The sequence below is a fragment of the Micropterus salmoides genome, unplaced genomic scaffold (assembly GCF_014851395.1).
Source record: "Micropterus salmoides isolate LMB-PRFRI ecotype aquatic unplaced genomic scaffold, ASM1485139v1 Ms_hic_scaffold_17, whole genome shotgun sequence".
Classification (NCBI taxonomy): domain Eukaryota; kingdom Metazoa; phylum Chordata; class Actinopteri; order Centrarchiformes; family Centrarchidae; genus Micropterus; species Micropterus salmoides.
In genome coordinates, this window is record NW_024040817.1 from 24,668,028 (window position 1) to 24,691,120 (window position 23,093).

Consider the following 23,093-nt stretch of genomic DNA (forward strand, 5'->3'; position numbering starts at 1 on the left):
ATCAGGCCGTGAGCTGGGCTGTCAGGGTGACCTTTACTAAAAATGTCTGCTGTCCGTCAGGAGCACCTCAGCAGCAGTGATAAGCCTTAAACTTGCCGTAATTCATTGTGGTGTAACAGTAGTGATGCAGTCAGGTGTGAAAAAGTGGGAACACTCTGTTATAATTAGGCCTATAGAGTTTGCAAGGAGAACAACCAGCAATGAATATGAACTTATACTGAATTAAATGTTCAGAAAATACATTTTTTAAATTCTATAATGCTATAAAAATGGGCAATGACTCATTAAAACTAAGAAGTCTGTCTTCCTTGCAGTTATTTTATACTGAATTGTGTGGAGTGTGGTATCTCCCTTCCTAACACATCAAGCCAGTCACAAAATATGGGCCAGATGTTTTATTTTTATTTATTATTATTTCATAGTTACATTGCTGTATTTCTCTTTACTGAGCTATGGACTCAAATAGGGCTGACCCCGAATAGTCAAAGATTCGATGCTTCAATAGGTGGAGTACGCTACACTCTGCACAAGACTGGTGAATAGCAGGCGAGAGAGAGAGAGAGAGAGAGAGAGAGAGAGAAAAGGGTCATCAATAAGCATCAGTTTAGCTGGAAATTTACAGTGTAAGTTGAATGAATAGAAACTGCAGCTCTGCAGCTTCTCAAGATTAAAGCGTCCCCCCGCACGATGGGTCGACTTTAGGCAAGACTTGACAATTCTGATTCGACTATGTAAATCCTTAGTCGGGGACAGCCCTTGTACTCAAAACTAAAGTATCACAGCTGCATAGGAACCGCTGAGGACCTGTTACGTATGTTGGAATGAACATGACTGATTCATTACCCTAGCTGGATACAGATAATGTACAGTATGCCATAAGCTGTAAGGACACAGTATTTGTGCTAGGGCTGAAGGCCATAACAGACTTCAGAGGTAGGGTCATATAATTACATTGCTCCATATGTAACATGTTTAGGATGTTGGATATAGTAGTGTCAAATGTCAAAAAACAAAGAAACCACACTGTTTTTATGTATGAATTTACTATCTTCACAAGTGGTTTAATATGGCAGTTCATTCTAAAATAACATTTTGAGACTAGTCAGTTAGCGGAGGAAACTGTATTTGTTTCCAAAGAAAATCCTCTTCTTTCACAGATTTCTTTGAATCAAATGACTTCATTTATTTCCTTTTAGAACACTTCTTCACTTGTGATTTTTTAAAACTTCCAGAAGTACATTTGAACATTTGAACCAACACTCTCGCAGTCTTGCCAGCATTAATGTCGTCATGGCAATACCCTGTAATCAGCTGATAGTTGCTAACAAAGTCAACGTAATTACCCTTTAGCTCCAGAGTAAACAGAGTTTGACATGCAAAATAATCAACGGGCCATTTTCCCATTGGCACAAAGGGCTCCAGCTGTCTTAACACTGAGTGCCTGGAGTGATGGTGCACTCAAGCTGGAAATAATTCAAACAAATCCCTCTGACCTTCAACATCTGGGCCAAAAACTTTGGCCTAACAACACTGCTTCAGTGCCTGCATCTCTCTAGAGGGAGACTGAAATAACAGCAAAACACAAACAAGGAAGATAACACATCTTAATTGGAGGCCCTCCACTGGTCTAAGCGAAGGAGCAGTAGCTGTGGGAATAATAAGTGAAGAGGAAGGAGAGGAAAATATAAATGAAAGGATGGTTTTTGAAGGGAGGATTTGCCACTCCACGTGTCTTTTGATGGTCATTCTCCTTTTTTTCCTGGCCCTAGGTTTTATTATTGTCACAAGAAAAGCTGAAACACTTGGGATGTGTCATTGTGGCTTGAGCAGAGAGTGTGTGTGTGTGTGTGTGTGTGTGTAAGCCAATGCCTGTGTTTGCTGAGTGCAGACAGACAGATGAAGGAAAGACAGAGAGGCAGAGACATTTCATTTATAGGTTCTCTTGGAGTTTTACTGTTTTGTTTTGGAAGACTCACTGTTCTTGTCCAAATGTTTCACCATGACCTCACATGCACTGCAAAATGTCAGCTATAACGAGTCATTTAGTCCCATATTCCATCTTAAAGTTTACATTTTCTTAAAGCGGGGGGGGGGATCCTCCAGCAGAATTTTCTGTGTTAATCTAATATGAATACAACAAACCACTTGTGAGAAATAAACACACAAAACCTATAACTGCAAGTGTAAGATCCCAGTATACCAGGCTAGCTCTATAATTAGAACATGGCCAGAGAGATTTAACTCTAAGGCTCAAAAATGGGTTAAAATGCCAGTTAAAAATTACTTTATTGACTTTAGAGTGTAAGGAATAAATTAACTGCTAACTAAAATATGCATTTGTAGCAGAAAACTACAACGGAAAAACCTGTACATGCATTAGCACACATGTGCATGTGTGCATGGGAGTGTCCTCTGCAGTGAAACAGGGATTCCCCCAGTGTTGAGGCTGTCTGCGAAGTCGTTCAGGAGTGGTCAGATCCTCCCCCGCCATAATGAGATTAGTGCTGTGACCCTTCAGCTTTGACTAATCCCTCAACATTTACTGCACCATCTACACATCTCCAAACAGAAAAACACTGGGCCAGCTCAGGCTACACTGGGCCTAATCCACAGCAATTATACTAAAAACCGCACTGTATTTTTTTGTTGTACTGCTGCAAAGCATCAACTGCAAATTCCCAAGAGTCCCCAGTTGACTGCAACTGTCTAATTCTGTTTAGATGGCCTTAGCAAAGTGCAGCATGAATCTACTACTACTATGCTTAATCCCCCGACTTAATAATAAGCAGACAGCTCAGCAGATGTTTCTTAAAGGCGACCTAGTCAAGGAAACACTGGCGTGAAGGAAAAGAGTCTGTAAAGAGGCTGTAAAGACAAACCAGTAGAATCGTAAGAATCGTTTGGCATTGGTTGGCATGAGAATCTCAAAGTCATCTATAAGCATTATCAATCTAACTGGTGACTCTTAACTCACTGATTTGGTTCACTCTCACAGTGTCGTTTTCAGCCACAGCAGCAGCTTTTTTGGGGGGCATTGAAAGCTCTAAAAACCCATTGTACCTACCTGCCCATCACATCATAATAGAAAAGTTAGCAAGTTAGCAACTAGCTAGTGAACATTGGAGCATTTAGCAGCTAAAGAGCCGGATACTGTATTTCCATCAGGAGTTGTGAAGACTATAAACAGAGCCAAAAGCATCTGCTGAATGTACAGCTAGTACTGTTAACCTGCTAACAGGTTCTCCACATCAATTTAAAAGGTGATAATACGTCAATGTTGTGTTTATAGCTTGTTTCCGCTGCTACCAAGTGGTCAGACATGTGTTATTGCAAGATTAAATAAACAACAACAAAAATTAATAAATCAAGTAATTATCCAAGGAATAATAAAGTAGACTTTTGAGGCCATTGCAAAATAATCCTAAAATGCAGTTCATCTCATGACTACTAGATGCTGGCTCCAACTAAGAAACTTCTCCCAACTCATTCAGTGCATTTTTCCAGAGGAACCTGGGGTCCCAGCAGCTAAATTCACTTCTTCTAGTGTGTAATTTTCCCCTTTAGAAGATTTTTCAGTAATTTAATTTGGGACGCTGCTTGGTTTGTCCACCTCAGCTAAAGCCTGTTGTCAAAATTTCACTGATGTTACATTCATGTTGTCCTACACTCTTTGGAAGAAATAAACACTGGCAAAGAGGAAAACCACAACACAATCACCAATATTACACATAAAAAGGTGTGACTTCTCCACCCACACTAAATTTAAACCTATAAGCACAGACTGGGGTCAACCAAAGGTAATATTTTCCAGGATGGTACAACTGACTATGGATCGGGTGAGAGACGGGTCACAGCTGGTGCTACTGCATTTAAGCCCAGCTATAACCACTGACTCGTGTTTCTGGAGGATTTCATTGCACCCCTCTAAAAAAGCCTCCACACGGCTGTCTGGGCCAATCAGTCAGTTGGCTTTCTAACTAGTGCGATCTAAAATAAAGAAGTGAGAGGAGCATGAGGTGTAATGGCACGCTGGAGAGCCTGATTTAATCCCAGGAAGTCTTTCCCTCTCTATGCTGGTACCATGTTAAATATAGGTGGGTTGGGTATCAAACATACAGTAACAAGCCTTGATACTGGGTTCAATCTTTGTTCAGGTCATGCAGTGTGCTGCCATGTGGCCTTATATTCAGTCAAGGAACAACAAGTCAGCTGGATGTGAAAATTCCAGTTATTTCCAATGCAGTTTCACCAGTTTAAGGAATTTCTTTCTTTTTCTACAATTCCTTATGTTTCCAGCTGATCACCAGAGACAAATAATTTCACTACCCACTCTACTGGCAGATTTGTTTTTACTTGTATTAGGACAGCTCGATTCAAAATGAACAACGGCTTAATATCAACCTTTTAATGTTTCTCAGTTAGGGCTTGCATTTCATCAGTGCCCATGTGCAAAGGTACAGTCTGGTGGTATTTCATTCTTGTGTGCACATCTGTGTGGAGGAGCAAGTCCATTAATCTGTAGTTAAAAGAATAAATACTCCATCAATCTGTCACAATGGAATATAGTTTGGACAATAACACACGATTTCAGTCTCATGTCAAGTGAAGTGAAAAGGAAAAGTTGGCAGGCAGGAAAGGCCAGACTGCGGAGGACAACTCGGTTATTTTGCGACTGTCTATTTTTTGTCTGTTGGTCTTGGCCTACAGTATGAGTACTGGAGCCTGCTGGTGGTACAGATGACGATAGAGGCCCCGTGAGCTCAGTGTACGTTTGTGTGTGTGCATGTGTGTTTGTGTGAGAAAGAGAAAGGGAGAGAGGAAAAGAGAGAAAGTGAGACCTCCAAGGATTCATGAGATTTAAAGTATGGCGACGGACCTAGACAGAGATTACACTCGACTCAGCAATGACACACACATACCCGCACAAGTGTGTACACGCATCATCCAGCAGATACAGTACAACTGCAGTCCTAAATGCAATGGAAACACTTGGGAGTACATGAAAACAAACTTTTATATGAATGTCATAAATCCACCCTAGTGGAAACAAACGCTGTGCTATATTTTATAGTTAACACACTTACATACAACATACCTACATCATCCACACATACACACACACCGTTAAACATCTCCAGACTGTAACCTTGAACACTGATGAGGGACATCAGCTGTGAAAGAAGCTCAGGAGCAGATGTCTTCAGGAAGGAAACTTACTGCCACACAAGCACATAAAAACACACACACACATGCTCACAGAGTATGTCCCAACATATTCCAAGACCAGAAAATGCCCTGTGCCCTTCATGTGCCCCGGTACCTCTGAATTAGTCCGCAAACACACATACACAGGAATAGTTGCCCACAACACAAACACAAATGTACCCAGCGTTCCTTCCAGGCACCCTGTGTTACCACTGCGATGACAGGCCTGATAGTAATGTATGTTCACACACACAGGCACACACACACAACTTTAATTACTACACTGGATCCACAGGGACAGTGACATCTCATTACATACACACACCAGTCTTTCCCATTAGGTTGTTTTCTTGTATCATTTCTGGATATTAATTTAACACAGTGTAAATCTTGGAAAACAGGCCAAAAGTTTTATATAAGGAAAGCCTCAATATTAATAATAATAATAATAATAATAATAATAATATGGTGGATATGATTGCAGCCTCTTTGTCATTGTGTTATTGTAACTGCTAGTGTTTCTCAAAATGAACCCCATATTTTCCAAAAATGTGGATTTCTGCTGCGAAGTGATTTGCACCAGAAGAACAGCAGCGTCTTCCCATTTTTATGTCAGACATCATTCTGTGCTGTATATACTGTAATGCAGGGGCTTTCAAAGTCTCAGACTGTGGGCCTCTCCCCAGACAAAGCTTGGGAAATCCCCCCCCCAATCTTTAATTTACTTGGTAAATTTTCCTAAATTCCTAGATGTCTATGAGATCATGATTATATTATCTGATCCCATAGACACTACACATTTGAGCCAAAATAGCCTAATACTGCTGTTTGACATAACTTCTGACTTCACCAAATAGTTTTAAGAAAGGTCTGTACTAAACCATTTATTAGTTTCTGACTCTGATGTGGGGGAAACTGTTCCCCATAACTACTGTATCTCTGAACTCTCACACATGTAGGCTATTCTATGTGATCTCCTTTGGATAACTAATGCAATAAGTAATGTAATATTGTTTCACTTCCATTCACTGACTGGAAACAGAGGGAAACAGCTAGCCTGGCTCGGCCCAAAGGTAACAACACCCACCTACTAGCACCTCTAAGCTCACTAAATAACACAATATATTGCCTCCAAACAAGAAATAGTCCGTTATTGAACCCCTGTTAAAAACACTTTACACTTCAGTCTTTGTATGAAATAAAACAAATGAGATACTATTTGTTAATTAGTGAGCTTTAGAGGTGCTGGTAGTCAGATTTAGTTACCTTTGGACTGAGCTAACTGGCTGCTGGCGAGCAGCTTCATATTTACAGTACAGATACAAGAGTGGTATCGATCTTCTCATCTCTTAAAAAAGCGAATAAGTGTATTTCCCAAAATAAAATATTATGAGAACAAGGCTGCCAAACTTTGGAATGATCAGAATCTTTGTTTATGGTCATTTTTAACAATTCCTTTCATTCAACTTCTGTGCAACTGTTGCACGCAGCTGACATTATGTGACGGAGTTGCTCTGTAATCGTATTTTATCTGTGATGTGTGCATTCTTATAAAGTGTGACCTGATTTTCTACAGCGTGCAGTCAGACATGGAAGCTGATTGTGGGAAATACTGTTGTGTTCAATCCCACATACAAGTGTGCACGTGTGAAACAAGCGTCCAGTGTTTTCGCTCCCCCCTTCCCCCCCTCGATCATTCCGTCTCACTCACTCTTTGTCTCTGTCTATCTCCTCTCTCACTTCTCACGCTTGCAGAGTCATGTTATTGTTAATTGACTGGATTCACCCGCCAAATTATTATTTAAAGGTGGTTTAAATGTCTAAACTGCTCTTTTATCGGCTTTGAAAATGTACTTTGGCAGTGTTTCTTGATACAAATAAATTGGCTGGAGGAAGTGCATGGGAGCCTGACAAATAAGAGAGACATAAAAAAAGAGAAAAGACAGACAGAGAAAGAGTGAGAAAGGCAAACACAACAGAAACAGATGGAGAAACCAGAGTAACAGCAGCCTGAGCAAGTAAACAAAGAGGATATTGGAGGATATGTGCTGCTTGCTGAGTGGATTAGCAGATTGAAATCTTGCTCTGACTCATACCACACTCGCTTGTTACTATACTCCTCCCTTGCTCGTGTGTGTGTGTGTGTGTGCGCGCTTATTCCTGTGTGTGACCCTAATACAGCAGACATGATGACATATGACAAAAGCTACTGTGTAAAGGAGTCATGACATAATTTAAGTATATTTTCAGACAGAGAAGAGATCATATCTATTCCACTTTTTTGAGACTATATTCTGTTGGTTTTGGCTTACACTATACATTGTATAAACAATGCTAGTGGGCACATTAACTCAGTATCTGTGTTTGTTTATTTGTGCATGTGTGTGTAAGATAAACTAAAGATATACTGCATAGCACTGCAGGAAGCATTTGTTTATGTTAGACTTGATTAGAAGCAAAGTTAACTTCTTGTTAATTGAGCCACATTAAGCTATTTTTTTTAAAGTTAGGAACTCCAAAAATGATTGTGTGTAGAAAAGAGTAGAACTGTACCACCTTTGGCAAAACTGTCTGTCTTTCTTCACTCTCCTCACCTGTAAGTCAGCGGAGCACAGAACTATGACATAACGTGTGGAGTTGCTGGCCAAGGGCTGCTGCGCTGTCTGGCAGGTGCATTTCCTCCTTTCTTTGTTTTTCCCCTGTGTTTCCTTCCCTAAGTGATTTACCATTTCCCTGGAAATCATCCCTCTCCCCGTCCCTCTCCACACACATCCCCTAAACCCATCATCTCTAAAACCCCACGGCTGGATAAGATGCCAAGCCTGCAGATTCTCCAATGTGTGTTCTGGATGTTTAGCTTGTGGTAATTGTAATGTTTTATTGCATTATGTAATAGTCTCAAAATGATTAAAACAGACCAGCCAGAGGTTTGAGTAGGCACACGGGGAGTGTGTGTGTGTGTGTGTGTGTGTGTGTGTGTGTGTGTGTGGGGGGGGGGGGGGGGGGGGGTGCACATATGAACAAGCCCAGACATAACACTCATACGCACACAAAGCCAAACACACACACACACACACACACACAGACGTTGCAATATATGTCTTACTTTCTTCCAGTAAGCGCACTGAGGGCTGGGAGAGCAAACCCTAAATAGCAGCGTGTTGTGCCACAGCACAACAGTTGGGCTGCTCATGTTTGTCAGCATAAGTATAGCCCAGGGAAAACCCTGCCACATCCACAGAAAGCACAACATTGTAAAATACAGACAGGACCCACCACGCCAGAGCAACTGATCATGGTGACAATAGAGACGTACAGCTGCAACGCGCAACTGGATTACACAGCAAAACCATAAAATTCATAAATAATCACATAGTAGTTTCCCTGCATGACATGGGATTGTGAAGCTTGACAGCTGAGTGTACACATCACAATATGCACAGTTGTTATTTCTGTTTATAACTTAATGTTACAGAGAACATAATAATTTTGTTTCCCCTTCTCCAACATGATCTACTACTAAACTATAAGAAAGCAACACAGCAAGTTATTTACAGTTTCAAGAGTGCTACTGCAGTAGAAATGGAGAACAGCTGCAGGATCGTTACAGGCTTTTCTACAGCAGCTACTGCTGAAAAGTTATTCTACCACTTCCACTGCTCTACACCTCCATCCCTAATGCCTCATCAGCCCATCTCTCCATCTCCCTTAGCAGTAACTAAGGCATGACTCATGTGGGCGCAATGCTCTCAGTCGCTCCTCAGGGTCTCAGCTGCTGGTGAGGGTAGAGGGGAAACTATTTGAGTGATTTTGTCAGTCCTTCTTTTTCTCTGTGAAAAACAGATGAAAGGCGAAAAGAATGCCCTGTATTCTGAAGGCACTGCTGATTTTAGGTAATGGTGAGATAGTGAGTGAAAAGAAAATACAAGACACATAAACATTTGCATGGAAAATATCATGGCCATGCACACATAAAACACACTGAGTGACCGGTTTAAACTTGTCAAAGACCATGCAAACAATTCATAAGCATGGCAAAATATCCTTGCTGACTCACACGTGCACATAGAGAGATCATAAGGCACAACTCCTTGAGCCAAAGCCACAGGTGTCTATGAGAACAAAGAGTCATAAACAGTATGGGAAGCTGAGCAGAGTAAATATAGATGTAGAGAGCAAAGCGGACAGGCCAGGAAAAGAAACAAATGCAGGGGTTAAACAGGAGTGGAGGGTGATGAATGAAACCAGTTAGGAGATGTAGAGGAGAAATGGAGACAAATGGACAATGCAGAGCAAGGTAAACTATTATGCCAGATTGAAAATTAGTTAGAGCATGATGGCTAAGGTTAGCACAGATATTAGAGTCAATGTATGTGTCTGGAGTTTTTCTGACTGCATAGCCACAGATATTCAACACCACTGCCCCCTCCCAGCTTTCCCATTACCAAGCATTAACTCCCTGTCACACCATGCCATTACCAGGCCTTATCTCGCACAGCGGGGGGGACACCAACACAGTAAATCGCTGTTAAAGACAGCTGTAGTCACCTCTTTCTGCAGCATTTCAAGACCAGATTGCTGTCACTACCATGGCACCCCCACCGGTAAAGCTCATACATGCCAATATTTAGGCTTCAGTTCAGTCCAACTCTGCTTAAAATTGCAGGTGTATTTAGATTATTTTTGGAGGGGGGGGGGGGGCGAAACGCCATCCTGCCGTGACGCACACGCCCCTTGGATCAGGTTGTTTCCTGGGAGAAATAACTAAAAGGCGCTGGGAGATGGCCTTGAAAGATGGGATAAACTCTGGGAAAACTGCAGTGTTGGCAGGAATGAATGAACAGTGAATAGTCACTGCTGCTTTATCACTAGAGACCACCATGTCAGTAAGCTCATATTTACAGAGACTTTGATTTGTGTAGCTCTCACTGATGCCATTAAATCCTCAAAATATCTCTTCATAGCGTATAAATACAGTTAATAATAATAAACCGTTGCTTTTGTATAGTGGCCTATTATTACTTTTTTATCCAATCAAAGCAGGATAAATACATTAAATACATATTAGAACTGAAGGGAGAGAAACAAAAGTGGTGTGAAGACAGGCGTATACTAGGATGCAACACAATCTCTGTTTTCAACAAGCGGCAAATTTGTTATGTAACAGCACAACTAGAGAAAATCAAAGCAACCTTCACTCTACCTCAACCTCTGGTCCCTGCCTCTCCTTTACAATACTGTGGGGGGTGATTAGAGACGGATAATTGGGGCGCAGAAATCCAACAGTATAGAAGCCACTTTTTAGGGGAAAAGGGCTACATTCCAGAAGTAAGTGCCAAGGGATTGAACAGGCTCCAAAACACATGCAAGGTCTTTTGTTCTGCACTCCAGCTCTTTTGTTTCACCTGCTGTAACAATCATTACAGGGAGCTTTACCTGTCAGATAGCATACCCTCTCTATATTTGATCACTTAAACTGTGTTTAATGACTGCATATCCTTCCAGTTCAGGAGAGGCTGGGAAATGAGGCCACATGGGAAACAAAACCTTTGGGATTTTGAAAACAAAGTGAAAAAGTAGTGTGCAGTTTAACAGAGTACAAATGAGAAAATTATAGTTTGCACTCAGTCTCTGCAGTTTCATATGAGGATTTATCATTTATCTTTAATGTTTTTCTCTCTTTGGCCTTGAACTTGTTTTTTATGTTACGTGTAGATCCGGTCGAGGCAAATGGCCGCCCACCCTGAGCAATGGTTCTGCTGCCTCTTAAAAGGAAGTTTTTCCTTGCCTGTTTTGCCTAGTGCTTGCCCTTGGTGGGAATTGTTGTCACAGAGTACGGTCTAGACCTGCTCTTTTATGAAAAGCGCTGTGATAAAAATGTTGTTGTGATTTGCCGTTATATACAATAAAATTGAATTGAATTGTAGAATAGATAAATCAGGGTAATTGTTAATGAGGATTAAAAAAAAAAAACCAACAAAAAACTAATTTATAATACTTAAAGCAGCTATAATCAATATTTTTATATTAACAATTGTTGACATGACTACTTGTATGTACAATGGTACCCCGGATGCTATTGTTGCTCCATATCTGCTTAAAAAGGCAACAATTTGCTAACATTTTTGGTAACCCCCCCCCCACTAGCCTTTATAATCTAGCATCACTGTCAGACCAAATTTTAACCTTCACAATCAGCTGGTTTCTCAAGAAGTACTATCTAAAGCTAGATTAATCAGCCCGGGCCAATATATTGAATTTATTAGTTTTTGAGGTGTTTTTTAAACAATGTCTTTATACATAGTTTGTACACCAGAGAGCACTTACAAGCTATTTCCAACTGTAAAATATCCCCCACCATACATATCAAAACTGTTAGAATTCTTTAAAAAAACTAATTTAAGGTTCAGTATGTAATATTTAAGAGGATCTATTGACAGAAATTCAATATAATATCCATAACTATGTTTTCAGTGATTCATAAAGACCTTACATAATGAAACGTTATGTTTTTATTACCTTAGAATGAGCCATTTCTATCTACATACAACATGGGTCCCATTACATGGACATCACCATGTTGGGCCCAATGTAGCCCAAATGGACAAACGGCTCTTCAGAGCACGTTTCGTCACTACTTTGAATACATATGAAGAAGAAGAAGAAGAAGAAGGATAAGGCGAAGAAGAAGGAGAAGTAAGAAAAGAAGTGAAATTTGGACAAATAGAGGACAACAGGTATTATTTAGCACACAGGAGGCGATAGGTGGCCACCGTAGCTTCTTCTGCACGCTTGAAAAAGGAGGGGTGAGTGGTGACTGACGGTGCATTGATATGATGTTGGAATAACCAGAATCTTTTTATCCTCCTTAAATCTTTATTGCAAAAAGAGAAATAAAGTGTACATGGGACATAAAGATTATACAGAACTTTGATGTGTGCAAAATCTTGTATTGCATTTACATATTTTTCAAACATGTAATTTGTAATATGGTTATTATAACGGTTGATTTGCTTTTCACGTAGAATGAACTAGATGCCTGTGTGTTGTTTAGGCTCTGATAATGCTAATCAAACACATCTTTGTAGTAGCGTCCATGTTGATTCCAAATTGCGACTTAAGAGCACATGAACGCACAATGAAGTCAGAAGAACGACTTCACAACTCTGGCAATGGGACTTTCTGAGGAGCACATGAACGCACTGTGAGCCACTGGTTGCAATTTGCAACCCTCACCACTAGATGCCACTAAAACGTACACATTGATGCTTTAAGGGACCCTTATAAAAATGTCTGTGTGTTAGTATCTTGAAAAATAAGTATATTCAATATTTGTTATCAGATTTTTATTAATCTCAAATATCTGTATAATCTAGATGATACTGACAGTCATGAAGTTTTAGGTGAGGCCTTTCCTCTAGAGCCACTGACAGGAAAAATGTTCAAGTACACATGCAAAATATATTTAACCTTAATAGGGTGATACCATGAAATTTGCAGAGCACATTCATGTTCCAAAGAGGACGAACCTTTTCCAAATTTGGACACTTTGCTATAGCATTGCCTTCAGGCCAATAAGTCAACTTTGCACCTAAGTCATGTCATAAAATACTTGTCAAACTTCCATCAAATAAGCAGATTGCAGTCATGCTTGCTGTGGCTATGCATATTACATAGCCACATAATAACACTGAACAAATTCAAATCCCTAATAGATAATTGCTTTGACACTAATATTGTGGAATGTAATTTGCACTGTGATGCCACCAGGTGCCACTGATGCTGCTAGTGGGACCATAGACTTCTAGTTTCATTAGATAAAACGATTGCTTAGTACAGTTTCTTTTTTAATCTAGTTTTTAATTCCTAATTATTCTTTCCAATTCTCCTCTATGTTCCTCAGTCAACCCTTTCTCGCCCCTCGTGCTCCCTGCAACTCTCACATTTAGCACTGTGCTGCCATCCTCGCATGTTTCTGTGCTGTCAACACTTTCTAAAGATAACACCTCCACTTCACCCCCACCCCTCAACCGCCTCTCTCCACCCTTCAGCTACGGTCCACAACAACTCTGCTGCGATAGAGATGGCTAAAATTAACCCTTAAACAAGGGGTTCTGATTGGCACTCTGTCGGGACTGCAGACCACGGGATCAATCGAGAGAGGAGGAGGAAACATAAAAAAGAGGGCACACGAGTAGATAGTGTGAGATAAAAGCACAAATGAAACAGAGATATAAAATGGGAAAAACTGAGGACCTTTAGGACACCAGCCCCGTATTGAAAAGAAAAATTAAAATTGACCCTAATCTCCCGGTGGTGTTCATGCCATGAGTGAGCTGGATCATTAATGTGGCACGAAGGCCTCTCCAGTGTACACACATTGCCTGCAGAGTAGTGCTTACACCAGCAGACAAAGGGTCTGCTTGCTGACCACATCAATGCGTCTTCCTTTTCACATACAACAGAACAACTTATTAACTCACACACATTACCACACACTCACTCACACATACACGCATCACAGAGCGTCCTTAATCTCAAGTTGGCTTGTAATTAGATCTGTCCGCTAGCAGTGGTGCCAAGAAATACCATGGAGCGCAGTGTTTCTCATAGTTAATAGTCGTTTTAGTCAACTTCACGGCCCTGAAAAATGACTGAAGAAGGTTAAGACCTTCCTGACGTTTGACATTAATACAATCGAATCCTGATACTTGTCATGCAAAAGTGAATGCTGATGAAGCCAGTAGGATTATTAAAATCTGTAAGGAATTGATATTTTCCTTCATTTCAATCACATGAATCAAATACTTATCATGGATGTAGCGCAGGCAGCAATCCCCGCACTTAAACTTCACTTCAAATCCGTGACATGCTATGCTGCTATAATGACCAACTAATGAGTAATATATATATTTGATTCTGGAAGCATTTTGTATCCTTGATTGGGACAGGCTTTTCATTTAGTGGATAGCATGCTGACCAAAACTCTAGTGATTTGAAGGTCAAGGCCCCGGAGGATTAGAGAGCATTAGATGAGTGGAAAGCAACTCTGAGAGGGGGTGGAAAATGGTCAGTAGATCAGTAGATCTTTAAAGTGAAGGGATCCCACTGACTTGCCCATGCCATCTGATTATATGTCAGTCTAATGCAGCAGATTTACTGAAGTGCCAGTCTAGAATATCAACTCTAGTCAGGATCTGGTTGCTGCCCAGCATCTGTGCCAAGCTGAATTAAATCTGGATTGTGGTCAATACAGTGAGCAAACTCTATCATCGAGCCTTGGCACTGGGCAAAATTTGAGTTTTACTCATGCCTTTCTAAAGGAAATGCCACTCATATGGTGATGCCGCAGCCTTTTCTCCAATAAACAGTTCCGTTCTAGTAAGAAGTTGACAAACAAATATGGCCCAGCACTAGTTTTCTTCAAACCAAGATGAGCCATGAGAAGATCCCTCATAAGAGCTTGTTTGTGTGTGTGTGTGTGTGGGTGGGTGGGTGTGTGTGTTACATGTGCACAGGCGTGAGTTACACCACCTCACACTCCATTCACTAAGGCATTTGCGAAGAGTGTATGTGTGTAAATGTTGGAGGCAGGTGGTTACAGACTTAAGTCAGGTTAGGGACTTAAGAGAGCCAGCAGCAGCCATATGTCCATATCAGTCTCATAAAGATTGGGAATAGGGTGCAAGTTCATTGGTCATGTTCCTAAGATTGGGTCAATGTAAATTGCTTTTTACACCATGTTGCAGAAATATATCTTAAAGTCACTTATGATTAGAATCAAGTTTAGAATTAGTTTAGAATCAGGTGTTTCTTGTCATGTAAATGATGTCACCTATGTACATAATAAATTGAGAAACTGATTTTATTTTTGTGTATTTGCATGGTTTCTCTCCTTAACACCATTGGTCCCACTACTGGTGCCCTTTCACCTCATCACGTTCTCAACCAATCCAAGGCACTAGGGGCCCAAATTAGCACGGCTATCACTGGCATGGAGAATGTTGGCCACGCAGATGAGTCATGGAGGAGAGGAGAAAGGAGCACAGACCCACAGCAAAGAGAGTAAGAAAGAGTGGGGGGATTTTAATGGATATAAAGAGACTCAGTTGCAGAGAGTGAGTGGCCAGTAAAGACCCTCGTGAGACACAGATGACAAAGAAGAAGAAGAAAAAAGGAATTCATCGTTTGTTATATGACTGGGCTGGCTGACACCAAAATCATCCACGTGTCCAAATGACCGGCCGTCATTGCCATCTCTAAAATGTTGCTAATAAAAATTATGTGGCTTATGTTTTTTATTGTTTTTTAGATACATGAATGGTCCTGGGTGTTGGGAGGCTGTGTACGACTGAAATACTGTAGTTCCAAAAAACTATTCAGCTACATCAACTAAGTTCTTTTGAAATTAAAAAATCACGAATGTGAAAACTCTATTTATCTACAGCTTACTTTGCCTTGTGAGCTACTAGGCACAGGCCTAAGATTCTGTTGTCTGTGTTCTCATCGTAAAACAAAGTAGTTGTTGGCTCTGACCTGAAAACCTCTCAACTCCATCTCCTATCATTCCCTCCCACCCTTGCAAATCTCAGTTCTTTCTCTTTACTTTCATCAGAACATATTTTCCCTCCGGTGCTGCTTTCTTTTTCTTCAGCGACCCTCTAACTTTCAATGAAATTCACAACTCCTTCCTACTCATCTTCAACATTGCAAACTGAGAACAGTCGAGGTCATCACACTGGGAAGAAAAAAACTGAGCTGCTTCTGTGATAACACTTACAGCCACATACACATAAAAAGCTCCCATTCGCTTTACCCTCTCTGAACCGTGTAAAAGCTCCCACAATTCCTGTTTAATGCAATTACTGACATGACCTTAATACTTCACTGAATGTAGAAAAATTCACATACCAGTCAAACCTGCTTCTGAGTGGGAGGTCTCAGGTCTGACCCCAGCATGTGCCACATGTAAAACCCTGGACAGCCATCTAAACGTGGAGTGCAATGTATTCTTAGGTCTGCTTGTGAAGTGTGTTTGCTGGGAGGAGCTCATCTTAAACACACATATAAACATGTCACACAGCACTCACCGATGCAGGCGTGTACACGGACGGTCAGCTGGGTCCGTAGAATAACACTGTGCTTCTTCCCTCTGGACCTGGCGAAGAAAGAAGCAAGAAGTCTTCTTATCAATTCAAAAAAATCTTTGTGAAAGCAGCTGATTGTCTCATTTCAACTACGGCCTAACTTTCATGTACTTTCTGGAATCAAGTGTAATTTTCTTGGAACAACCTCAGTAATCTGTCTTGTTTGGAGATTTATATGCGATTGATTATTAGAGAAAAACATCTTGCAATAAGTGAAACAGATTTGGAAAAGGAAGTGCAATTATCTCACCCAATTGGCTACTGCTTTAAGGAAAACAAAAGTTGTGTTGCTTGTGTTAAGAAAACTTAGATTTCAAGACAAAATATGGCAAGGACTTGTTTTGATGGACCTTGTTTTTTAGCACACGGAGGCAGCTAGCATAATGGGAATGCAGACAAACATAGCCTGCACTGGATTTGTACCCCTATTCTGATACGCATCTGAGCCTTGAGGACAGACTACGGAAAAGCAGGATCAGACACAACACACTTACACACCTCCACATACCAACGTGCCATCGTGAGCACACATTCGTGCACAACATATTTCCAGTGGGAAAACAAAATGAGGACACACAAACATAAATGAGGAGTATGATGGTATTTTGAGAGCAACTCAAACTCCCTCTCCTAACCTTAGTCGTTATCCTCCAAATCTGCAGGAACTAATCACCGACTATCATCACTAATATGCTGACAGCATCCAGGCAAACAAGGAAAGCACTGCCCTGATAACACACACCGACGCAATACACCCGTTACACATAACATGCAGTAAGGATAACACACACCCAAACAAGAGACCAGCTGGCCTCTTATCCCTCTGTTAAGCTGCTGTTATCAGCTTTGCTCGGAAATAGAGCAAAATGTTAACAAGATGCTGATAGAGCTGTGTTTTTCTTGCAAATTCAGGTTTCTTACTGTACCTGTCCGATAATGTATTGTGTCGGAGAGAGAGGGTTTATGCCATTCGGAGAACAGCGGGAGGAAAACAAGGTGAAACCACGGGAGTATGAAAAGAAGATTCAACATTAACATTTATAACTGTGAGGATAAAAAAAGGATATTTAGAGTTAAAAATGCTTCAGACTTTATTGTCCCCAAGGGGAAATTTGTACACAGCAGACAACAACAGTACACTCTCAGGTCAGTTCAGCGAGGCTATTTATTTAAGGCGGTTATGGCTGAGAAGATCAGGCCCAAAGCGAACCCTCCTGCAGCTGCACCCAGAGGGCAGTAGGGTAAAATGGGAAAAGTAGGGTAAGAAGGTGGCTAGCTGGCGTTAGTTATCAAATGATGTTTTGTTTAAGAATGCCAGAGTTGCCAGCATCTACACTAAAAATACCCTATTTCAATTTATTTTGAAAAACATCTCAAAAGGCATCGAGTGAGAGTGGCTACTCTACAGCAGTTTCCTCATACTTTTTCTCTTCACTTTCTTTTAGTGAAAGCATACTCCGAGCCGTCCTCGCCACCAGAGGACCTTGTTTACTGTCAACTGTGGTGAGCAGTGTCCTGCCGCAGCTGGAATCCCCACACATTTTTGAAGCGTGGGAACATAAATTCTGGGTGAAAATCACTACTCTTTTTAACACCCTAGGCCTTTTTTTGAAAGGCAATTTCTCTGGTTCAGGATTGTCACACATGAACCGTGTCCAAAAGCCAATTTCATGATTCAGAAAAGCTGATTGTATGGCCACATCCAAAATCTATAAATTCACAAGAACAATATGTGGTGTGATGCTAAGATATTGAGTTTATTCATTTTTGACAATGTATAAATCTTGTCCTTTCAACAAATGGGAGGACAGGCTTAGCATTACCATCCCCAACCCATGTTTCACCAAGAAAGGGTCAAACCCAAACCAGTGTGTGATTCATCAGAACAGTCTGACCTTGGTAAAAGCCATGTTTCATAGGGTGACAGGTTGACAGACAGGCCTGTCCAATCCGACAAGTTCCCCAACATCTCAATCAGTCCAGAAACACGCACATGCCTTTATTCACCTGTCCATCCTCTGTCACATTGCTTAAGAGGTTCATAAGAAAGACACACACGCACACATACACACAGATAAACAAATAAAATGTACACATGGAAACAAGCACACACACACAGACACTGTGGGTCTGCCATCACTTTTCATGCTGTGGCCCCCAGTCGCCAAACAGATCAACATGCCACAACTCTCCACAAACACACATTGCCACACACTTACATATGCAGCCAGTTAACAGCTGTGTATTTGTCAGAGTTATATGTGACGATGTTTTGTCACCCATGTTGGACGCAACAGCAGAGAGCAAAGCACATTTCTAAAGTCGTGACTTTAGCAGCACTGAACACAGTTTATCTAATGTTTTGGTACTGGGAACTAATTCACCACTGACAATGTTACTGTACATCAGCTGAAGGAATAGATAATAGATAATGTCCATTATACAGCTAATTAGTTAAACTAACAACACCTGGTCAGCTAAGCAAAACTGGCTTATTGTTAAACCACTGGTGAAACTTAAATCTGTGAAAGCACTTTGTTACATGGTTTTTGAAAAGTGCTCCATAAATAACGATTAATATTATTATTATTAGATTAAAGAGAATAACAGTAACTTATAACATTACATTGCTGTCAGGTATGGAAAATCAAATGTGATTGGCTTATTATAATTTATAGCAGCTCCAGGGTCAGTTTGCCATAATACACAGACATAATGACATATGTTGATATATGATGAAGATTGGAAAGCTATTTGTCATTTTATTTAATGAAGGAAAACCTGAGATGATGAAATTATTGAATCTTTACATATTGTACTCCTGGCAAACACTGAAGTGCTATTTCACACAGAAAATGCAAGTATTTCAGTATAGCCAAGGCTGCAATTCCCAGGTTCAAGCCCTTTTGAGTTCGAGTGATATCTAAACAATTTCACACACATGGTTCAATGTTGTTATAAAACATATACTGCAAGTTTTGCAGTGATTGGACAAACAATTTATAGTGTGATTTGTTAAGCCTTGTTTTTTTGCATTTGTAGAGGTTCCTAGTGATCGAATTAAATACATTAATCATCATACATCAGGGGTGGGGTATAAAAGCACTGCTGTCAAGTCTGACACATTCTACTTGAGTGGTTGAGCTTACTGTGAGCTTAAAACAATGACTCATTTGTAGGTTAAAAAAAAAGCAACTGTGGTAGCTGGAATCAGAAAACTACCTTGCCTTGCTCCCACAAGATTTTAATGTCATGTGACATGAGACAAAATATCTAACCAGCATGCCGTCCAGCATGCATCACTTTAAATCAGCGCTGAGAAGCGCCGCATGAAGTCAAGCACACCTTCAATTACTTATGTCACTTTCTTTGGCTGTTGGTTAGTTATAGCGCCACCATTAGGCTGATTGGGCTCGTATTTTTTGTGAAGCACTTGCTTGTCATCTCCAGTTATGTAGAAATTTATGTCTCTAGCTCGTTCCAGCTCACCACAATTTGAGTGAAGGCATAAAAAAATGGCAAGAATGAATAGAACACACCCACATGCACCAATCCACATGACACATGCCAAAACTGGTGTAAATCTGTCAGCCGTGTTTTGAGGTACACGTTGGCATTTGTGTTTTGGGCCTTAAACACCATCTGGCTAATTGGGTTCATATTTCTGTGGAAGCCATTTACAGGTATTGTACTAAGTTTTGTGTTAGTAGCTCATTCAAGCTGATATTTATTGACGCTGTGTCACTATCGTTTAAGCCACAATTTACTAACTAAATTGATCACAAGACAACATGTGTCAAGATCTACATGGCTCACCACCTCTGCTATGCAATTTTCTGGAGGAAATCCTGAGCTCTAGTAGCAGGTTTCCATTTTACATTTCTCTTTTTGACCCAAAGAGAGACACCAGCACTGCTACCGAGAGATCTGAGAGACATCAGAGAATACTTCACGACAGTACTGTTACACAGTGATCATGCCGACTCTTCTACATTTGACAGGTTTGTGAACTGTGAAAATTTGTCAAAAAGATCAGAATATCAGTTCAGTAAAAACACAGTGAGAGACAAGCTGTAGCCGTGGAAGGGAGGGCATATCTGTCCTGCTTTCCAGAGCGCTTCATACTTTCCGTGAACTTGTGCTTCCAAGAAATCCATATCCAGCAGCTTGTGATTCTTCACATTTTATAAGAATAGAGAAACTGCGTGTGTGTGTGTGTGTGTGTGTGTGTGTGTGTGTGTGCGTGCGTGCGTGTGTTTGTGTGTGTGTGTCAAATGGTTTGAGATGTTTTGACAGTGAAGAGTGAGATTGTCAATGTCTGACTGTTTCAGAGGGTGTAAAAGTGAATCAGTCTCACCCTGTTTCATCCTGCTGAAAGCCTTCCAGCTCGTCCCTTTGCTCTGACAGAGAGGACTCCAGATCCAAATAGGTGCCATTGTGGGAAAGCTGCAGCGTGCAGTCATCAAGCTATGGAAAAGAGAGAAAGAAAATCCTTTCAATACAAAGCGTTGAAATGGACGTGAACTACAATACTAGATTGGATTAAACTAAAAGTGGTTACAGTCTTAAATTTGGCCTGTATACCTAAATTAGGGATGGAAAATATGATTGAGCACTTGGACATACAGGGTGGCATGTGAAATTTCCCTGGCCAGGCTGTGATGTACGTACATGAACCACCCACAGGAATGACACTGGTCTCTCGGCCCACTATTTTTTAATGCTCCCTCACTATGTCTCTGCATGTGTTTCACACCCCTTTGTAAAACAATTTGGGCCCGTAAAATAAAGCCGGTTTATGGGGCTCGAATTTGACACGAGTGTGTACAGTGATCCATGAAAAGTGGGAGAGCCGTAAGCGGTGTGGCTCTGCTTTTGGCATTATAAAGCTGTTAGGGGAATAAACTAGTAGAGACATAGCTATAAAGACTGCAGAACATGAAACCAAAACCAGAACACCGGAAACACAGAGACAGAAAGAAAGATTTTGTTGCATTTAAATACCAGGTGTGAGAAAAATGACACTGAATTATTAAATCCCAAAATAATCTTTTTTGTTTTTACTTTAAAACAAATGTATCCCTGTAAACTTTTTTTCCTAATATATTGAATTTTGAAATCTGTTGACACCATACATCAACAGCATAAAAACTGATTCAATGGAACTCAATATAGGTCCAAAAAAAGTAAGTGGTATGAACACACAAAGTTATTCAAGTGTAAATTATATCATAATTAAAAAATATTATTAAATTCTAGAAAAAAGTAATTTCTAACATCGTATTTATTGCAATATATCAAAATGACAGAGATGTGAAATATAACAAATGGAATTGTAGACAACACTTTGGCGGTCCAACCAATGGTGGTTGGGACATGGTACTATAACATGAATGGCTCAAAATGTCTTCCAAATATCTGTCCACTGTAGTGGACGTCATGCATTTAAAAGGCTTGAATTGTGTACAATGTGAAACTACAGCACATTTAAGTCTCTGTATGTTTGTGGAGGAAGCAATCACAGCCCTTCCCACATACATCATTTCCACATGTACATTTATACGCATTGCAGATTGTGCTGTGGTTCTGTTCTTCTCAAGATCACACCAGTCTTGCACCCATGCCAACTACGGTTCCATGATCTAAGGAAGCATTGCAGAGCAGCCTACGTCAGAATTAACCCACAATGCTGTGTAATGAGAAACCCTGCAGAGTTTGAGACCAGGTGCACAGTAATATATCTGCACACAATCACCACCACCACTGATGTTTATGAGTACAGTCACAAGCTGATAGCAGGTGCAAGCAGCCATCCCAGCTACAGCTCATAAAAAGTAACAAACTTCATTGCATTTTTGTTACAATCAGCAATCAGCTTTGCACCTTATTGTTAAAGCTGTTGGTGTATGAATAGGTGCATGAGATCAGAGTCATGAGATGAGTTAGGATTTAGCACCTCTATGATATTGGTAGGCCTAACCTAGCCCGGCCTCGGGAGTGCTGCCAAACGCCCCCTGGCCGTCTAGGCGAGCTGCATGACGACGATCTCTGAGCAGCAGGGACCGCAGATCACAAGACCTGGTGCTGCTCTCTGTCTGTCCCTCCTTCTCACTCGGAAACAGAGAGACGGACTGTCGGATGGCCTCACAGCATAAATATAACCTTGCTATATTTACTCTGCTCTGAAGCAGCATGCACACAAGAGCCCGAGTGTGGGTGTGTCCACACTCTGCAGGGGCTGGGATTTCAAGGGGGGCACTGCCAAGGCCAAAGGGTTTCAAAGGAGAAGCTCATCCATGTTGCGCTAAACTTTGCAGTACTCTGCTACTTTATCATATTCTTTAAGCAATCCCAAGATCAGAGCAAGGTATCATGTGCCATAATCAAACAACAAACAAACTTTGGGTTCTGCTGGTCCAGTTACACAGACATGTCCCTAATTGAAGTTACTTAGAGCCAACTAAAATGCTGTCATAACCAGATCTTTGTAGGTAGACCACTGTGAACAAGTGGGAAGCTTCCGGTCAGAGACGAGAATCCAATGCGAAGTCCCTTTAACCTGCATTCTATCGAACGACCAGCAGGGGGCAACTCTTCTGGTTGCAAAAGAGGAGTCCGGTTCCCTCAGAAATAATGGTAAAATGACCCCACTTCTCAGCTGATTTATTACCTCAGTAAACACTTTCCTAATGTGTTTATGGTCTACCTACAAAAACGCAACATGGCAGCACCCTATCGGCC

At 40.8% G+C, this 23,093-nt stretch overlaps 1 protein-coding gene across 3 annotated transcripts in view; it reads right to left on the reverse strand.

Moving 5' to 3' along the window:
- Nucleotides 1-23,093, reverse strand: part of fhod3a (formin homology 2 domain containing 3a) — a 64,482-nt gene that overhangs the window by 37,169 nt on the left and 4,220 nt on the right. For all 3 annotated transcript variants that reach the window (XM_038725250.1, XM_038725252.1, XM_038725251.1), the window contains exons 2-3: nt 20,710-20,819; nt 16,296-16,363 (exon numbers count right to left, since the gene is read on the reverse strand). In XM_038725250.1, the coding sequence (XP_038581178.1) occupies nt 16,296-16,363; nt 20,710-20,819 (178 nt within the window). The remainder of the gene's footprint in view (nt 1-16,295; nt 16,364-20,709; nt 20,820-23,093) is intronic.